Raw genomic sequence first — 19961 nt, 5'->3', positions numbered from 1 at the left:
CATCCTGAGGAAGGTGGAGCTGTTGAAAAAGTTTACATTGAATGTGTTTTTTGACTTACATGGTCAGTCTTGGAATGAATTACTGATGTAAATGAAGTTGGGGTGTGACTGTACATCGGGGAAATTGATTCTGAGACAAACGTGAATTAACTGTGCTCGAGTGACATTGTGATGATTGGTGGGAAAATTCAGCACACAACGGGACTGTGTTCTGTTAGTGAGTGCATATCAACTAACAAATTCGTAAGCCAAAATATCACTGTAATTACAGACATGTGCAAATCTGGTTTAAGTATTTACAAATCAGTATGTTTCAAGGTGATACTGAAAATTTTTCTTAAAGCTAAATTCAAGTAATTTTCAATTGCTATAAATCATCTTCAGTAGAGTGTATTAGAAAACCTGATTCATACATGGTATGGTTAACCAAATATCTCATGCATTTAGACATCCCCACTTACTAGGATAATGACATATTCAGCAATACATCATTCAGTGTAGCAGGGATATCTAAAAATGTTCCACCCATTCTTGATATTTATTCTATTCTCACAGAGATAGCCAAAAAAAGGATATGTACAATTATTATTTTTTCCAGTGAATTAGTACATTAAACACGCAATATTAAAATTGAAAGCAAGAGTTAATTCAGGAAAAAGTAAGCTAGCTTTAATACTTCATTGCTAATAAGGTTTGAAAGAAAGGCTGATGTCACTCTAATGGCGTGAAAATGATTTACAGCTCAAAATGATGTTCTATCTCCAAGATCTGACTTCATGCTAAGTCTACTTTTACCTCATGTAGCAAAACATTAAAAAAGTTTTCTAATAAAAAAATGTTATTCCGAGAGTTTTGTTCTTTAAACTTACCGCTGGCCCCCATCGTGGTCCCTTAGTTACCCAGCACACCTCTGTATGACACATTGAACACTTCAACCAATCGCAGCCCCATTTCTTCATCAGAATCACTTCACACTTCGGACATTTCATCGCATCTCCATCTTTAACCATGTTCTAAAAATAACATCATAAATATATTTATATTTCTTAATGTAAACAAAATACATAATATTGATGGGAAAAATGTATCAAAAGTAAAACCCATTCATGTTTCATTTATTAACATATATCCAAGTTTTCCTTACTCAAAAATAACTTTCAAAAATTGAAAAACCCCAAGGGTTTATCCTGTTCAAGGATCACTTCCAGTTCAAATTCACGATATGATTCTGAAAAGCCAAACCAGTAATAATTCACTACATATTGAAACAAACCTTCTGATATAAGGCGTTCTTTCTACTTCTGATGTAATTCTCATGAACCAGCGCTGGTCCATGAGAATTTCCTGTCATGAAACATTTTGGCCAATTTATATAGCTGCTAAATAATTTCCGATTTATTTTAAATATTAGGCTTGTACCATCTCTATATAGACCAGTTGGTTTTTATTTCTATCCATCCACAGGTCTGCAAAATGTATTTTTTGGTTGTCCCACACAATATTTTCCTCATTTGGTGCAGAATCTTCATGTTTGTGAAAGTTTTTCCAGCAAAGCATATTGCTTGTAAACTCAACATTATACATTTTTTTTAGCGAAGAAATGAGAATGGAATTGCTTCACTTGAGATGTTTAAATACCCTGCCATGAAGCTTGAGCAGTTTGGTCACATGTTTGCAAAAAATTACTCTCTCCCCCATAGAAGACTAGACTAGTGGTTAACGTTACAACTGCTATTTTTTATCTTTCAATTTTTTTTTTTTTTTTTTTTTGTATCCCTTCATTAAGTTCTTAAACTAAAGTTTCATAGCTTTCTGAACGGTAGTTAAATCTATAAACGGCTTAACGCATGTTTACTTTAATTTCAGATTTTCTATATTATGACAACTATTCCAATGAATTAAAGAAAGCAATCTTCTTTTATAGCAAGGGTGTTCAACCTTTAGGAGAGTGTGGGCCACTTCTGATTTATTTATTTATACAATATTGTTGGCCCAAGGCCTAAACAAGAGGACGCGGTAAATTACACATATGCTTTGAAACATTTGACAAGAAATCAGAGATCGTGAGGGAGTTAACAATAGTAGAGGGGAATAATGGTTTGAAAACATGTCATGGGCCACTAAAATAATCTGGAACAGCACTGCAGGTCACTAACATGATCTGTAAATGTGACACAGATCACTTAAATGATCTAGAAATGTGGTGCCGACTGCTTAAGTGATCTGGAACTATGCTGTGTGGGTAACATGAGTGATGTAGAACTGCACCTAGGGCAGCTTAAATGCTCAGAAACTTGGCCAGGTCACTTAGGTGATCTGTAAATATGTTGTAGGTGACTCAAGTGATCTGTAAATGTGTCATCAGCTGTTTAATTAATCTGGAACTGTGCCATGGGCAACTTCAGTAATGTGGAACTGTGCCATGGGCAACTTCAGTAATGTGGAACTGCAACATAAGCCACATATAGTTGCTCTGTAAATGTGTCCAGGCCACTTAAGTGCTCTGGAATTATGCCATGGGCCACTCAAGTGATTTATGAATATGCTGCTAGTCCCTTAAGTGATCTGGAAATGTGTGATGGGTAGTTCAAGAGATGCAGAACTGCACCATGGATCACTGAATTCACATATAAATATGCAGTTTAGTTAATTTTCACAAAATTAGTTTGAGGTCACGACTCACATCAGAATCTGAAAACCACATTTTTGGCCTGTAGGCCATGGGTTAAGCACATGTATGTCTTAAAGTTACAATTACTAACTAAAAAAAATACCTCCAAGTATTCTTTAGTTTTCTTAGCTTCTTCACTGCTGTCACAATGACTGGAAACATGATCCTGATACTGGCGACAGTTTTTCCCCTCATGTATAGCAGTGCAAGTCAAACAGTTTGTGTGCTTGCACACAGGACAGAAGAAAGTGTTAACATTATCCTCAAACAAACACCAGCCTTGACAATCTGGAGTTTTGCAGTGGAAGCTGTTCTGAGCTTGGCTTTCTGCCAACTTCATTCCTCTCTGAAGATGGCGTTCAAATACCTCAGGAGACACAAGCTATATAAAAAATAACAGATATGCTCTCAAGTTTCTATACATATATATGGTGGCATAAGTTACATAGTATAAAAATTAAGGATTATAATAAAGTCAATATCTGTAATACCAGACAAAGACTGGGGCTCTATCCTTTTTGGGATACAAGTCCCTAGGGAGAAAGTTGTATCTGATTTTACACATTAATGATGAATCTACAGCAGTGGTCAACAACCTGTGGTACATGTATCCCTGGTGATATATGATTAATCCTTCAAGAGTGTGTGAAAAATAATTAGAATGGCAGAAAAAACAAGTATAGTAATCAAAATTAGGTGCAAAACGTTATTGTGGAGCAATTACACGGGGGTGCATGAACTGATGTATTTACAAGGAGGCTAAGAGGGCTAGAGTAACCTATTGTGACAAGTTAGGAAGAGATGGAATGGAGCACACTACTACTTAACCGTACATGCACCTTGTTCACATTCCTCTAAACTGTGATGATTTGAGAGAAGGGGTAGTGTAGGAAACCTTTTCCAGATATATTTTGAGTTCTTAGCCTTCAAAAAATAAAGGATGGATATAAATCGCAATTTAGTTTGGACCATATCCAGTTTGATAAAAACAATTTGCTCTCATAACAAATATATTTCACAAAAAAAAATTCACTATAATTACATTTATTGGACATGAAAAAAAATATGATGCACGCAAGAAAAAATATTACCACTTGTATTAATTACTTCTCACAATAAAGTCTATACTTTAAACTATAAAACAGGTACTTTGTACTACATAAATGGACACTTTGCACTATAAAATGGGTATTTTCCAATAAATGCATGTTTTAGAGTGGAATACACTAAATACAACAGAGTTTTTGTAATTAATTATTGTTATTATTACTTATTAATTATTCATCATGACAAAATAAAATTATTTTCTCTTGAAGACAAGGTCTTGTGTGAATCACTATAGTGAGAGCTGCTGCCAGGTTCACAGCTGGAGGATGACCTGTCTCCCCCCCCCCCAAACCTCTCCGACTAATATTTTGATAGTACATGTTCTCAAAGAACACAAAAGAATTGATATTAAAACATAATAATATGAGATCAGTTATTAATGAATTGTGATTATTTTTATCAAATTATTAGTGCAAAAAATATTTTTTTTAATTATACAAATTTGAATTGTACAAAGTATTCAAATTTCAGAGTATTCAAATTATAAGTGCAAAGCAATCAAATTAAAGTGCACTTACATATTTCCCAAAAAAATAGCACTTGGAAGGAAAATGTTTATTTCAGCATTATAGCATGGGAATGTTTTTTCTTCAAAACCTAGGCAAATTTTTAATTCAGTGTAATAGCTTACTAGCTTCTCCCCATAGTGTATGCCATTTATTTTTGGCATTATCATGAGCATGATTAAATCAGTTTGCTTTATTTAGCTTTTTATATTTTTTTTATGCGCAATAGTTTTGCATAAATAAATTTGACAACTAAAAAAATAGAACCATAAAATAACTATGAAACCATACCGATTTTATTTCCCTCTCCTGTAAGTGACTGTCACAAGAATATTCATCATTTCGGAATGGGCACTTCACCATGGCAGTCTCTGAAAACTCAATTACACCTGCTAGGCATACCCTGGATGAAGACACAAATATATGTTATGAAGAAAACTTGTTTTTGAATAAAAACCAAGACACATTTTTTAGTACCAAAGAAAGTTTTTGAAGCATAGAAATCTACAGTGATGCTAACTCATCAAAGTTAACTCATCAAAGTGTCCGTGGGATCCATCAGAGTATTCTTGGGATCTATCTGAATATCTGTGGGATCTAACAGACCCCATTCTATCAACCCAAGCATGTGAGCTTCTTCATTCCTTCTTTAGCTGAGTTTGAGGTTGTTATGTCCATAGAGCTATTCTTATTCATGAACTTGTTTGGTTCAGTGGTTAGCACACTAGCCTAGAGAATGAGAGGCTTTACCAGCTGTCATTGGTTCAATCCTCCGCAAAACCGGAAATGGATAAATTTTTCTTCAGAGATGGGAATAGTTCAGGGTGCATGGGTTCAAACCCATCCACAGGAAAATTATAGTTCTCCTAAAGTCATTCTTCCGCTTTTCTGAGGCCTAGTTTGTCTTGAACTGGAGTATGCTGTAAGGTTTTGGAGACCATACTCTATGGAGGGAGGAAAGAGAAACTTGTTTGAAGGGGTGCAAAGAAGAGCTACACGTGTCAAGTGTTCAAAATTTTCAATGATATGGATAGGATGGACCATAATTTATTAGTTTACTGTCAATCAACTGTTTTTGCAAGGGGACACCAGTATCGTTTAAGGGAAAATTCTAGGGGTTATGGTGTCACAGGAAATTTTTCTCTAATAGGGCTGTTAATAAATGGAATAGCTTACCCCGGGGGGGGGGGGTGTAAATTCTAACACAATTGGCACATTTAAAAAGAAATATGATAAACATATCAAGGTAAATCGATAAGCTATCCATACTTAGATAAGACAACCGTAAATATTATTTATGGGCATTGTATAATATTTTATCATTATATATATATTTTTTATAATTTTTGTGATTGCATTTTTAATTGGGTTGCTGTATTTTAGTAATATATGACATCCACACTTGTTATGGGCATCTTTTTCTCAGCCACCTTGGTAGGCATTTTGCCTGTTGTGGCCTTGTAAAAGAGAAACGATTTGATGTCTAGCAATCCAGTACACATTTCAGAACATGTCTCTAAAGACTGTCCCTCAACTAATTACTGGTCCCAACAAAGAAAACATGTAGTAGAGAAAGGCCATTTTGGCCAAATGGTACAGACAAAGAAATTCCTAAAGTAGAGAAAGATATCATTTCCACTTGTTAATACAAGATATATTGAAAACTGGCCATGAGTAGAGATGCTGATTTATACAAAGAAAAGTTCATATCTGCCTTTACAGGGACTGGAACCAGTGCCATCTTAAAGCACGGGCACAGTCGGGGGCCTCAAAAGAAGAGGGGGCCTCGCAAAAATGAAATGTAGGCGATATTTTTGAGGATCACACATGTACATTTACCTGGTAGGGCCTCAGAAAAATCACTTGGCCCGGAGACCAATGGTGCTCTTAAGATGGCCCTGACTGAAACCCATGCCCTGCTTATACGCTAGATGTGTGCACTACCAACTTATCGACGACTGCTATAGAAGCAGATAGAATATTTTTCCTAGGAGCATATATATATGCTGAACAGCAACGCGTGATAGGCAATGACAGCAATCAGCTAATGGCTCATAAATAACATCAAGGACACTAGGATAGCAACATATGTGTACACAAAGATGTTCTCTTCACCTGTGTTAATACAATTTTTATTGAAAACTGGTTATGTAAGAAATAAAACTAAGTATGCTGAAAACTATATGTAGAGATGCTAATTTTTTGGAAAGAAAAAATTCTCTCTGCCTCTACGGGGACTCTTGAAGGCAGCAGTGAAGTATTTCTCAGCGAGTATGATACAGACTTGCGGAATAAAATATGACAGAGCAGCTGAAGAGAGCAAAGAATATAATTTAAAGGAAGTAAACTGCGAATAAGTTCAAATAGATGCTTTTTGAATGGAAGGGAAAAAAACCAATTAATTATCCAATACTTTGATGATACCACTAAAAAATTAACATAGGACCCCATGCAGGTCGTCAAGTCCAAATTTCAAAATGCATGCTGTTGGGTTAAACGGAAAGTTTTATGAGTTGAAACGATTTGCACCCCTCCCTCTAATAGTCAATATGCTATCATTGAAAAGAGAAATATAATTTCTATGTTGAAGTAGTTAAGAACTATTAGGTGACTAAGCTTTAGGAAAACTATTGACATTTGGTGTTACAGAATTTTCATCAAATTATTATAACTTGAATAAATGAATATGCCCTGAAATTATAGTATCCTGTTTAAAAAATAAATATATTGATGTAATCTTGATGTACAAAGCCATTATTCAGTAAGTTATTAAAAGTAAAACATAATATGATGATACCTCAGTTTACAAATTTATTAGCTAACGAAATTTTTTTTGCAGTATTTCTACCTCAGCTGACAAATATTTTAGCTGAATTGGATGCACATGCTCACATAACACAGCCACATCATCTGAATTTTTGCACAATGATCATAAGAATTATTGTCTTTCGAGCCCGATAAATTCATATCCTCTCAAAACCACTTTTCAGATACACCTCGATTTCTCTTCCAGAAAGCCTTTGAGTCATTTCATGTGAAATGATTAAGCAAAGTGAAAGATGCATTTAAAAATAAGCCTAAACATGGATGATTTCAATGTTCTTCCAGTGCATACTCTCAGCATCAAAGTGAATAGTCTGGATATTATGGAGATTGTTTTACACTTATGCAGATGGAAAAGATAGAGAAATTAACTGTGACTACATCACATTAGATGACACCTATGAACCCAGGTGGGTTCATGAACATGGTGTAAAATGAAAAGATCCTCAGAGTATCTCATCTTCTCATAAGCTCTTCATCCAATTCTGTAGCTGCTCATTTCAGCCTTTGGTCAGTTTGTCTTTTTTTTTACAGTACTTCTTAGTGTTTTTATAACTTATCTTGAAATTTTGGGCAGTAGCCGAAAAGAATTAAACAACTTCGCATAGAAACTTATAAGGAAATCCCATTTGGGAAAATGAATGTGATTCCAGAACGTCTGCCAAGTATTGAATATGCCCTGCTTCATACCAAAAACTTCATATTGCAAACCAAACTGATATTTATTATTTTACTTGATCTACTAAAGTAATTGATGATTTTAATTAGTATTAGTGAGGTATGTATTATGATATACAATCAGATCACTCGGAGGAAATCTAATGATGCAATGTAAACTATGTCAAAAATAGAAAAACATGCTTTGCTTCATGTGCCATTAGAAATATTTTAGTATACCTGCAAAAAGAATGCAAACATTCCTGCAAAATGGCTCCTTTGCCTGGCTCAATATCCATAAAGCAAACTGTACATTCAAATGCATCTACATTTTTCACAAGATCAACATCGTCCAATTCTAAGAGAGCATGATAATCTTTTTTCTTGTCTTTTTCTTTTCTGGCGGCATAGATTACACTCTGTCCAATAAAAAAAAAATATGAAATTATACTAAATCCAATATTTAAAAAAATATGAAGAACTACCACAAAATACAGAAGAGACTTTTCAAATGCATAATTTCAAACATATGGAACTATAAAAAAAAATATTTGATGCGAATTTCATTTTGAGAAAACTTCCATGAAAAAAAATGGGTTTGAGAATATTATTCTTTCATACCACAATTGTGTTCAATTTTATGAACTAGTCCTCTAGTCCTGAACAATTTCCAATTTAAATTAACCTATCTTTCCCATTTAGGATGAACTTTTGATTATAGAAACTAACTGAGGACTATGGTAAGGTACCATAGTCCTTAGGACTGAGGTAAGTGCCAAGAGCAAAAATGTTGGGGAATAGCCAAAAAGTGTTTTCGCACATATCTATGCATTCATACTAAATCTTTGCATGCTCTTTTGAACTATTTAAAGGGTTACCAGACACTATTCACATTTACCACACTGCTAAAACACAGCAAAAGTTAGTTTTTTTTAGTCATTTATACATCTCAGTTTTCAACTGTTCAAGTCTGCCCAAATTTGTAAAAATTAACATTGACTGCATATTTCATTCTTATTCATTTATATGCCGTTATATTCTTACATAGAATGACCCGATAGTAGAAACCCATATACTCACTCAGTTGAAGTTTGTCTTTTGTAAAGGATGGGCAGAAGCTCTTATCTGCTTCTCATTAATGAAATAAATTCTCGATTTTCTTCATGTTACAAAATCGCTACTGAGTCTACGTGCCACATTATTCTTAATTAAAATACTACACATTAAATGCCATATAAATTTATAATGAATAGAAAATCTGAGTATAAAGTTTTAATAATTTTTTTTAAATCTATGCTTTTTAATATGTACAGTATTTCCACGAAGGATGAAAAAATTTAAATTTATTCATCATCAAAATACAGTGATACATCAGCATACAAATGTTTTGGCCAACAAAACTTTTTTTTACATTTGTCTGCCTCTGAGGCAGAAAATATGTAAAACATAGTTCATAAACGAATACAGATTCGGCTAATGAACATTTTCATTGGATGCATGAGCTCTCATAAATAATAAGAGCTAAGTTTTTCTGATGATCAAAATGAATCCAATGAAACAGTCACTCGAGCCAGATCAATTCATTTCCACCATGGATTTGTTTTCCGGATACACCTTTCTATATCTTTTAGAAAGAATTTGAGTTATTTCATGTAGAACAAATGATTAAGCTAAGAGAAAATGCATTAAAAAAAAACCTTAGACTTGAATGGTTTCCGTGCACATAATACTCTTACACTAAGCTTAAAAAACTGGACATTCTAGGAGATTATCTTTTCTATCTGCAATGCGTGTCCATGAGAGAAATGTGTTGATCATATCATACCATCTCACATACTTTTTTTGCTACGGCTCATGAACTTGACTGCAAAAAGTATATAGTGTAAAATAAAAAGATCTGTATATCTGTCATCTCCCCCTTTAGTCTCCTTCATCAAATTGTGAAGTTGCTTATTTCAGCCTTCGATCAATATCTGTCTTTTTGGTTTCTTATGAAAGTTACTTTGAAGTTTTAGGCAGTTCCTTAGAAATAAATTAATGATTTATCATAGAAACCTATGGAAGATAATGAATGTGATTCCGGAATTGATTATCTTTGTTGGCCACAGTATCACTGTATAGATTATCAACATACAAGAAATTGTAAAATTTCAAAATCTGATCTTGAATGCAAGTTTTACCTTATCTTGTGCTTTTGGTGATGCTTTTAGTTTCCCAGGCTTTGCAGGTTTGTCCTGATGATAGCTTTGCACTGTAGCTGCAAGTAATAAAAAACACAATTTTCTTCATTCTCATAAAACTTCAATTAAACTTCCTCCTTATAGAGAATAATTATTTCCATTACCTTTTGTATACATTAAACATGATAAATCGAGAAGGCAGTTTATTTATGTGATTGTGTTGCAAACATTTATTTGATTGAAAAAATGCTTAAAAAATAACTTGATCGTTTAAATCAGTGGTTCTTAACCAGCGGTGTGACAAAGTTTTTTTTTTTTTTGGGAAGGGGGTGCGAAATTGAAAAAAAATTATAACGTTTGACGGATTATTCAGAAAAATTAAGAAGCTGCGAAAATTTTCATTTTTAAATTCTTTTGAAAATATGGGTCACACTGACATTTTGTTGACATTTGATTTTTAGCTTTCCCTCATAGAAATGTTTTGTGTGAAAAATTTATGCTAAAAAATTTTCTTTTTCAGTTAGTGATGATATTAGCACTTTCCATTTTAAACAAGGAAAAAATGCTATTAATACCCAAAGTATTTTGCTCTTTGTTTACATTCATACTTACTATTATTACCATGCTTTGTAAAAAATTCACTCAAGTGTCAATAAAACATATTTATTGTTGTTCTGACTGGAATCAATAAGTTTAGAACAATTCAAAGAATTTTTTTCATTTGAGAAATGTTTAAAAAATATATTATTTTTAGTTTAGCAATCAATAATTTTCAAAGAAAAAAAGAAAAACCAAAATTGACAATAAACAATGTCAAAAAAGAAATTAAATAATATGTAAAAGAATTTATGAAATCAATTAATGAATGATTGATATAGTAATTGGTTTTAGTAACAAATTGAAAATGCATTATCCAACAGGGTGCGGGAAGATAAATCATATTGCACTGGGGATGTGGAATGGAAAAAGGTTTAAAAACCACTGGTTCAAATTAATAGTTAATTAAAAAATTCATGGGAGTGTTCAAACATGCATAAAACATAGAAAAGAATTACCATCATTCATTCCATTTTGAGATGAACTTTGATGTCTACTGATTCCAGAAGCATCTGTTACATCCTCTGAACCACTTTCACTACTCGATTTGGTCACATCATCATATATAGGAGCTCTGCGAGACTTTAAATGATATCTTAGTGGCAATGATCTGGAATCAACTGACATCACATACAAGAGAATGGGGCAACCCGATTCCAAGACCCCATAACTTGCTAGAGAAGCATCATCATGAATAGCAAATGTTTCTCCCAATATCCAGCATTGGAGGTTCTTATCAAAGCTATACTCTTTTTCGACCTGTAAGACAAAATTTTATATGGTAATTCGGCACAATGGCTGATTCACAATGTAAAATTATCTACACCTGAGAAATAGCATACACATCTACCTTCTTCTTAAGTTTCCATAATGACATCGAGGGTTTTACAATGAATGGGATGGGGCCACGATGCGAGGACTTGTCTTCGATGTATAGGCTTACTCTATAAATTAAAAAAAAGAGGAGATATTTATTAGTCATGTTGTAAATGCTTAACTTTGGTAATCTTCAATTATTCATTTTCCTTGGTAACAAGATAAATATTAAGAATTTTCCATTATGAGCTTTCACCAGTATATTTCATGCATTATTGAACATATTTCAGCTTGGTACTAGTTATAGAAATTGATTGCTGTGGGGGGGAGGGGGAGATATTACAGGAGTTGGTGTGAGATAACAGTTATAGAAATTGTGGCACAGTCGGGAGATGCTCATCTACCACCATGAAGGCTGCCCTCAGGTCTACTACTACAATGTGGTTATACACGCCCATATGCACCTGAGTGGTGCAGTGGTAAGATGCTCATCTACCACCATGAAGGTCTGAGGGTTCGAACCTGGGGAAGAACATAAATAACAGGTTCTTTTTTCTATCAAGCCTGAGGCGACCACTGATAGAGATGGCGCTTTTATTTCTAACTAACTCTAGCGGTTGTGAATTGCTGTATGGTGATAAGACCAGAGAGATGGCATGTGGTAAAATAATAGTTGTCCTGTTTATAACGTCTCAAGCGCTTATGCAGGGTGTTGGAGAGGGGGATGGTGCTTTGTGTTGTAAATTCATTAATTATTGGGGGTAACCTTCAGCTCCTTGTAAAATTTATTGTGGGGGTTTCAAATGGTTCTGGCACCTATACTACTTGGCCATACATGCACCTTGTATACATTCTTCTGCAAAATTTCTAATGAATTGATACATGCTGGAATGTGTTGTTGTGTGTGTATGTTAGGCTCTAACATATTCACGTTGTCAGAATTATGAATGTTTCATGTTCTACTGGTGCTGCTATCTGTCTTTAATATTTTAAAGAGGAGATGGTAAATACTTGAATTTTCATGTTATGTAAGTATGTTGAAGGCCTGCCTGCTCTCTGCAGAGTGACCTTTTCAAATGGGACACTGGCTAGCATTCACACCTCAAAGTTGGGAAAACACCAAACTTCAGCCAATCACCACTGCACCAGCAACAGGGTTCGAATCTGGATCCCACAATGTGATGAGCATGATGCCCATACCACTGCACAGTGGCTTGTGCCAAGAATGTAGAAGTTCTAGAGATTTCTTTTTCACTATCAAGTATCAATTGCTTAATGATAAAAACATAAATGTGTAAAAACAAAGTTGGGTACAGGTACATATTTTAAGAAATGAAAATAGAATTACAAAACATAAAAAAATTTACAATAAAGAGCTCACACAATGGGTTGGTCTTTCTTTGAATCTTTGCTCGTCGCATTTTGACCTAGAAGTAGTTTCTTTGGTTTAACAGCACCATCTATATGAGAAAAAAAGGTAATGAAGATCACACATATAAAGCTAAGAAAAACAATTAGCAATTATTCAACAAAAATTGAAATTTCTTGAAGTATTTTCCAGAAAATTTTATTCAAACTTACAAAAAGCAACATTAGAAAAAAATGGGTGTTGAGGAAGAAAAATAAGTCATGAGTCATTGCTTAACTAAATGGCTTTCTAATCAAAGAGGGATATAAAATTAGAGATAATGAAGTTAACCCTGGCAATGGCTTAACTTGATACTTTGTATCTCAGCAATTAACTATCTCGCCTCAAAACCCTCTTATTTCAGCAATGCCGAGCCCAGATAATCTTGTAAGTTCCGCGTCTCCTGATAATTTTTCCCACCCCCAATCTGTCAAACCAACTGCCAGTGGGCACATTACACTTTTATTAAAAGTCTGACAACAAAAAAAAGACTGTTTTTTCTTCCTTTTCATGATAATTAGGAAATACACATACAGTGTAAATAATAGTAAAATAAAGAGTATTTCTCTTCCTTGTTTATTATTATTCTAGGTGTATTATTATTCTGTATATTAATATTTCTTCTTATTTCTATTATTGTTCTAAAAGGAAACATCAGCTTCATCGAAAAAAAACGGAAGAAAATATTCTTATTGTAAAAAAGGTGTCATTTAACAGAGGGTAGTGACTTCCACAATGGCAGTTATAATGCACAGATCAGAGAAATATTAGAAACCACTTAAAGGGTTAAAATGAAAAACAAAATTTGAAAATGTAAAAAGCAGCAAAGCCATGTTCGCAACCAGAACACATGGCTTCTAGGTTCTCAAGAAAAGACGTGATACTCGGCTGAATAGGGACTTCCATGGGTGAGATAAAATCATTATGACTGAATTAAATGTTTGAATAGACATCCTAATTGAAAAAATTGTCCTAAACTAAAATGAACTAAAAGGTTTAAATTGTAGATGTAACTTCTTAAAATACTGGGTGGGCAAAAAGTCCGTAGAAACTTTAAAAATTCATAAAAACCAGAAAATAACCGAAATAAAAAACGGTTTGCAGGGTTAGCATTGCTAGGTCAATGGAATTTTTTTAAGAAAAGAAAAACAAACTTAAAAACAGCCGAAAAGTGGTGTTGACCTACCCAAGTTAAAGAAAAGATATGCAAATAATGAACAGATTGCCTCCAAATCATTTATTACAGCAGTATGTGTTCCACATGACCACCACCACACATTGCAGGCGAGTCACAAATCCAGCCACAGCATAATGCAGCAGGTCTGGATGTATACATGACACCTCTCTGCGGATCGTATCTTTCAGTTCCGACAGATTGGGTGGACCAGATAGATACACCCGGGACCGTACCGTTCGTACCATCGCCACCTATTGGCTGTTTGAGTTATTTTTTCCTGCCTTAAAAAACTGCTGTAACCTAGTGATGCTAACCCTGCAGTTTTTATTTTGGTTATTTTTCTGGTTTTTGTGAATTTTTAAAGTTTCTTCGGTTTTTTGCGCACCCTGTACTTATTGTAATAAAGTAATTGAAGTGAAAAAACTTATTTGCCTTTCCTTCTTGTTGTCTGCTTTAACTAAGGATAATTCAAGCTCTGCATGTAACTACTGAGGGAGGTTACACCATGTGTCGGAGAAGCAACTTATGGAGTGGGAGCATTGGATCATCCTGTATTTTGCGGGACACACAAACTTTCCCCATATTATTTGGCTTTTGGGAGGGGCCATCGCCCTCTCCATCTGGATCTGCACTTGCTTTTAAGTGGTTCTTTTATCAATACACAATATTGTAAATGGCCATGAATAGAGCAAGGAAGCTGTGTGTGACAAAAGTTCGAGAATCACTTTGAGTCTATGGTATGTATGTATATTTAAAAAAGTATTTTAACCTACAATAAACAAGGATTGTTAGGATTGCATAAACCGGCTTCAAAAACTGCATCTTAGAATGACCAATATTACTCGCAAGTACCTTATTTTTGGTGAACCACAGTCATTGGGTACCTTTTCTTTCTGATACATTTATTAGTTGTAATCTATATCCATTAACATTTCTTTTACTTCTAAGGTGGATCGAACTAAGGCAACTTAATACTCATGTTCTAGGGGCTCAAGATCAAACCACAATGGAATGGCTATAAGCTGTGTAACCTATGTGGATACAGAGTGCCGAATCAGGGGTGAAAATTTTTTTAAAGAAAATAGAATAAAAAAAAAGGTTTATGCAAAATTTCAAACTATGAGCCTATACTGGCCTGAATGATTCGCAAAGAAAACTGATTTCTGATGTATTTCATCAGGCTGAGAACACAGCAGCGAGTTTTCAGGATTATTTTAATGGTGTAGCTTATATGGCAGAGGGGCACTGAAACTGTCTCGCACGGGTAATAATAATTAACGATAAGCTAATGCTCCAGAATTCATCATTGCCCATTCACGCCCCCCCCCCCATTCATGGCATAACCCCTGAAACCATGCAGTTGATCAGCAAATGACTCAAAGATTTACACATTTTTAAGTTTACGTCCTTATTCTGTAGAACATGGGTTACTCTTAATGCATGGGGTCTCACCCAGAAAGAGCCTAAGGATCTCGTGACAATTAGATCTGTCTGCAATTTCTATACAGTTAGTATACAAACTAGTAGACAGGTATTTTTAACTAGGTAGGAGAGGATCTGCCCAAGGGCCCTATGATGCTGTTAAGAAGGCCCAAGTTTACTTCATGCAAAATTACATGAAATCTCATTCTAAAACCTAAGCATTGAAGCAATCTCTAGTTTGCAATATTATTAGTTTTTCTGTATTTGTGCCATCCTTTTGATAAAGGTCTTCAACTGTACAATCAAATGAAAATTCTAGGATTTTTTTCTGGATGCTTGAAAAGAATTTGCGCATAAGAAAATATTTTTTATAACTTTTTGTGGCACCCCTGTTTTCCTGATGCCCTAAGCACGTGCTTATTTTGCTTAATGGTTAATCTAGCCCTGGAAAAGACAAAATTTTGTTTCTTATAGAAAGATAAATTAAAATTACTAGTAAAATAACACACACACACACTGCTTACCTCCAGAAATCAACCCTTTCTCTGACTTTCCACTTAGCATGGATAAAGCGGCATCAGAAACTCTGGTTATGCTCTTGTCTTTCTTGTCAGAGGGCAGGACATGCTCTGTATTTGATAATTTCTGATTGTTATCTCCATCTACTACTTTCGTCATAGGCAAAACTACTCTGTCATCATCTTTCATGCTTTTGGCATTAGCTTTGCTGCTCTGATGATGTCCATATCCATTAACTTTCTTTGTCTTTACGGAATCGTTTTCACACCCTGATGAATCGTGTGATTCTTCCTCTATGGGGAGCAAGAGACGACTTTTAGCTCCATGATGTTGCTCAGTATTATTCCATTGAAATTGCCATTTAGTTGGAAAAGACTTTATGCTGTCATCTCGTACAATCAGCTTATTATTGCTACTACTGCTTAATTTGTCTTTCGGCTTTTGATCGACATATGCTTTATGAGCAGAGTTTGTAGATTCATTCTTGCTATACTTGATATGGCGATCTCTGGCTGCGAGCATATTGAAAGCATTGACAAAATCTTTGACCGATGCTTTGCTCGGCGGAGAGAGCTTCAATTCCTCAAAGATTGGCTTATTTTCTGCAGGAGGTGGTGATTCCTCAGAGGAACTGCTTTTGACACTACCTGCTCCTGAATCATTACCCTCATGGTCATCCGGAAAAATGTCAGTTTGGTCATTTTTTGAGTTGTTTGAGCATTCAGACAAGGTTGAATGGCTATCGTCGTCTTCACTAGTGTCACTAGTTTGATCAAATTCTTCAACAGTAAGTACATTCATTTCAGTCTTAGCGATGGATATTTTCAGAAGTTTGTCATTTTTTTTCACAAACTGGGTGGAGACATCAGAATGTGATGATTCCCCCCTCTCATCCATACGCTTCGTTTGATAAGACATTATTCCCCCGTTTACCTCATTCTCGCTATCTTCTTCAGCAGAGAAGGACACAGACTGCCTTCTCGAATTAGTACCATTTAGCTCATTACTATAGCTGTCATCATCTAAATTTCTTAAATTTTCTTTCGGAGAAACATGAACTTGACCACCACCAAACATTTCATTTCCTACTGTAAATGACGGTATTATCACCCAACCATCATCATCGTACATGAAACCATCTGCAAAGTCTGTGTATTTGGGGCTGATTCTAAAAGATGATCGATCTGACTGTGTCACCATTACCTGATGTTTGCCTGGACCATTCAGAGTGAAGGTAGTGTTGGTTCTAGTTGACTGTGGATTGGTTTTTCTCGGAAGAGGAGGCAAAGGAGCCCGCCTTTTCTTTGGACTTCTTCGAACTTGTTGACTGGTTAAACCACTTGGTTCAGCTGAATATGTTGTTGGATCCTTGTTATGCTTATGCCGGCTATTCATTGAGTGGCCCAACCTTTTTTCCTTTCTACTACCTGAGGTTTTCTTAATGTTTCTGTCATTCACATCAACATTACACGATGAAATTCTAGTTTTGGAAGTGTTTGGTAAAGGAGGCTTAGAGTTGTGCTGATTAGGTGGTGCAGGAGCAGGTCTCTTTTTATGCCGCTTATTTCTAGGTGCAGCACCAGACCCTAATGCTGAAATTGATTCATTTTTTCCTTGAACATTATCCAAAGCTTTAACATTCTGAATCTTTGCTTCCCTTTTATTATTTGATTCTAATGCTTTTCTCATAGAGTTAACTTCGATACTTGAATAATCACCGAATGATGACAGTCTTTTACCAGTTCTTGACATGGAATTTGTGGTGTCAGCAAGGAAAAAACTAGCAACACTTCTTCTCCCTCTAACAACAATATTTCGTTCTTTTTTTCTTCTTGATGTTCCAAATATCCAACAAGAGACCCATTCTTTAAACCCATTTATTAACCGTAAGGTTGACCTGGGATTGATAAGTGGTTCCCTGTACTGTAAATTAGTAGGCGGAAACTCATCTACAGTATAATTATCAAATTCATGCCTCGTCTCTCTCTCCCGCTGATTGTAATTATTTCCAACTTGACTGCAACATGAACATGGCTGTTCAAACTGTTTTCTGCATTCATAATGATGCGGACGGATTCCAGGACATGCATAAGAATACACATGATCTGGGGAATTTTGTACATAGCAGCTTTCGTAATGTTGTTGTTCGTTGTTATTGTGCAGTGCCTGCCTAACACTGATTCTACCATATATTGGAACATTTTCACATGTGCGAGGACTAGCATACTGAAATGGGTTTCTAGATGGAGGTAGGTTCTGAAAAAAAAAAAACCAGAGAATATTATTTTCTTCCTTGGATTTAAATATAATATACACATAAACTATCTAATGACACAAAAAAAAAATAGATCATGGCAATGATTTTTGGAAAAAATTTAGTCAAACTAAGAAAAATAAAGAATTCTATAAGGCTATGTTAACATGCCCTTTAACTACACAGAGTGCATAGAAAAGTCCCTTCAGCCACAAATTACAAACTATAACCAAAAGCCAAACTATTGATCCTAGAGGCATACTTCCAATTAGAAAAAGTATCAAAATAACTTGTAAAACTCAGACACATCATTCATGTTGCAAGGAGTTGTATAGTTATTAAAATAAAAATATCAACTTTTAATTTGGCCACTGTCCCAAAAATCTCAATTAGAAAAAAAGTTGCCCCATTCTGAGGCCAACCAAAAAAAAAAAAATCATTTTTTAAATGCACTATTCCCCGAGATATTGGGATTCAAAAATCTGAGAAAAGGTGAAAAAGAACGGGATAATGAGCTTGTACTTGGTGTTTTAATGGAAGAAATTCTCTCAAATTTTTGAAGATTTTTTTTCTTATCTATAAGCTAAGTCTTGTAAGCTACCAAACCTATACTTGGCATGGTAGGCTGAGAGATGCAACTAAGGTAAGGCAGGGGATCTGGTGCCCAAACACTGCACAAAAAAAGGGTGCAGAGTTTACTCTTTTTCGATTCAAAATAATGGAGGAATGTCAAAATGAATATTGGCTCCAAGGAGACGGCCAATTTTTTTTTCTAGTTGTGACCCTGAGACGGCCACCTTAACAATAATAATACAATACTTATTATTTAATGGGTTTTTTAAAATTTTGAAAATACCCACACAAAAAACATTGAAAGGGTGAGGTCCAGGATTGCTGAACATTCCATATAAACAGCATTAAAGGAAGTTCACATGCATCACGGTACATCCATGATTTACTGAGGGGGAGAAAGTGCTCAGCCCTCTTATAAATTTTATGGGAAGGTCATGTACCCCAAGCGCTGAGACTTGGTGCCCATGCCCAACCTCATACGATTAATTTCTGATACAAACACACAATAACCCTGCTGATTCAATATAGGTCAGCTGTCCTTTTATATTGAATCAGCTGAATTATATTGAAATGGGAAAGAAAATGATTCTGCACCACAAAATTGTTCATATGCAAAGTACAGATGACTGGATACCAAGTGAAGATAATTAGAAAGAAAAGTCACATTCTTACAAAACGTAGTCAGGGGAAGGACTTGGAGTTCTGGTCGTCCCCTTCCCAAAATTTGAGAAAATGACTGGAAAAAGATGGCCAAATCTACTGTTCTATCACTTTGGTTCCCCCGCACCAGCAATGAAAGTGGTCCCTCTCTGAACGAAATTTCTGGCTACAGGCCTGCATTCCTAGATACATATCCAGTCATCTGTACTTCATATAATTAGCAGAGAGGTTCATCGTTTTGTTCTATGTTACCATCTGGTGGCTAATTGTGTTACAAACTGTTGCTGAGGTAGAAGGTTGTCTATTGTGCAGTTCCATTCAGCCCAAAGGAACACAGTGTTCTTAGGAAAGAAAATGTCTGTCCTCTGTAGCTTAATGGTAAAACACATGCCTATGGAAAGTGTGAGGTTGGTAGTTTGATTCCCTATAGAGGAATGTGACTTTTCTTTCCAATTATCTTTGCTTGGTATCCAGTATCATCTTTACTTTGTATAATTAGTGGAGAGGTTCATCGTTTTATTCTAAAGTTCATATGGACTACTTAGTGAAATATGAGTTTAAATCTCTCTCTCTTGTTTATCAAAAATTATC

The 19961-nt window shown here is 35.0% G+C and overlaps 1 protein-coding gene across 1 annotated transcript in view; it reads right to left on the bottom strand.

Moving 5' to 3' along the window:
• Positions 1–19961, bottom strand: part of LOC149069229 (uncharacterized) — a 41764-nt gene that overhangs the window by 8115 nt on the left and 13688 nt on the right. Inside the window, exons 6-14 of the mRNA XM_089250548.1 lie at positions 15889–18139; positions 12739–12817; positions 11392–11485; positions 11000–11300; positions 9945–10021; positions 8005–8183; positions 4576–4687; positions 2775–3053; positions 870–1013 (exon numbers count right to left, since the gene is read on the bottom strand). Coding sequence (XP_089106674.1) covers positions 870–1013; positions 2775–3053; positions 4576–4687; positions 8005–8183; positions 9945–10021; positions 11000–11300; positions 11392–11485; positions 12739–12817; positions 15889–18139 — 3516 coding nt within the window. The remainder of the gene's footprint in view (positions 1–869; positions 1014–2774; positions 3054–4575; positions 4688–8004; positions 8184–9944; positions 10022–10999; positions 11301–11391; positions 11486–12738; positions 12818–15888; positions 18140–19961) is intronic.

The sequence above is a fragment of the Pholcus phalangioides genome, unplaced genomic scaffold (assembly GCF_987345545.1).
Source record: "Pholcus phalangioides strain wild (caught in Gottingen) unplaced genomic scaffold, Ppha-v1.0 ptg000024l_1, whole genome shotgun sequence".
Taxonomy (NCBI): Eukaryota; Metazoa; Arthropoda; class Arachnida; order Araneae; family Pholcidae; genus Pholcus; species Pholcus phalangioides.
This window is presented reverse-complemented; position numbering and strand designations above follow the sequence as displayed.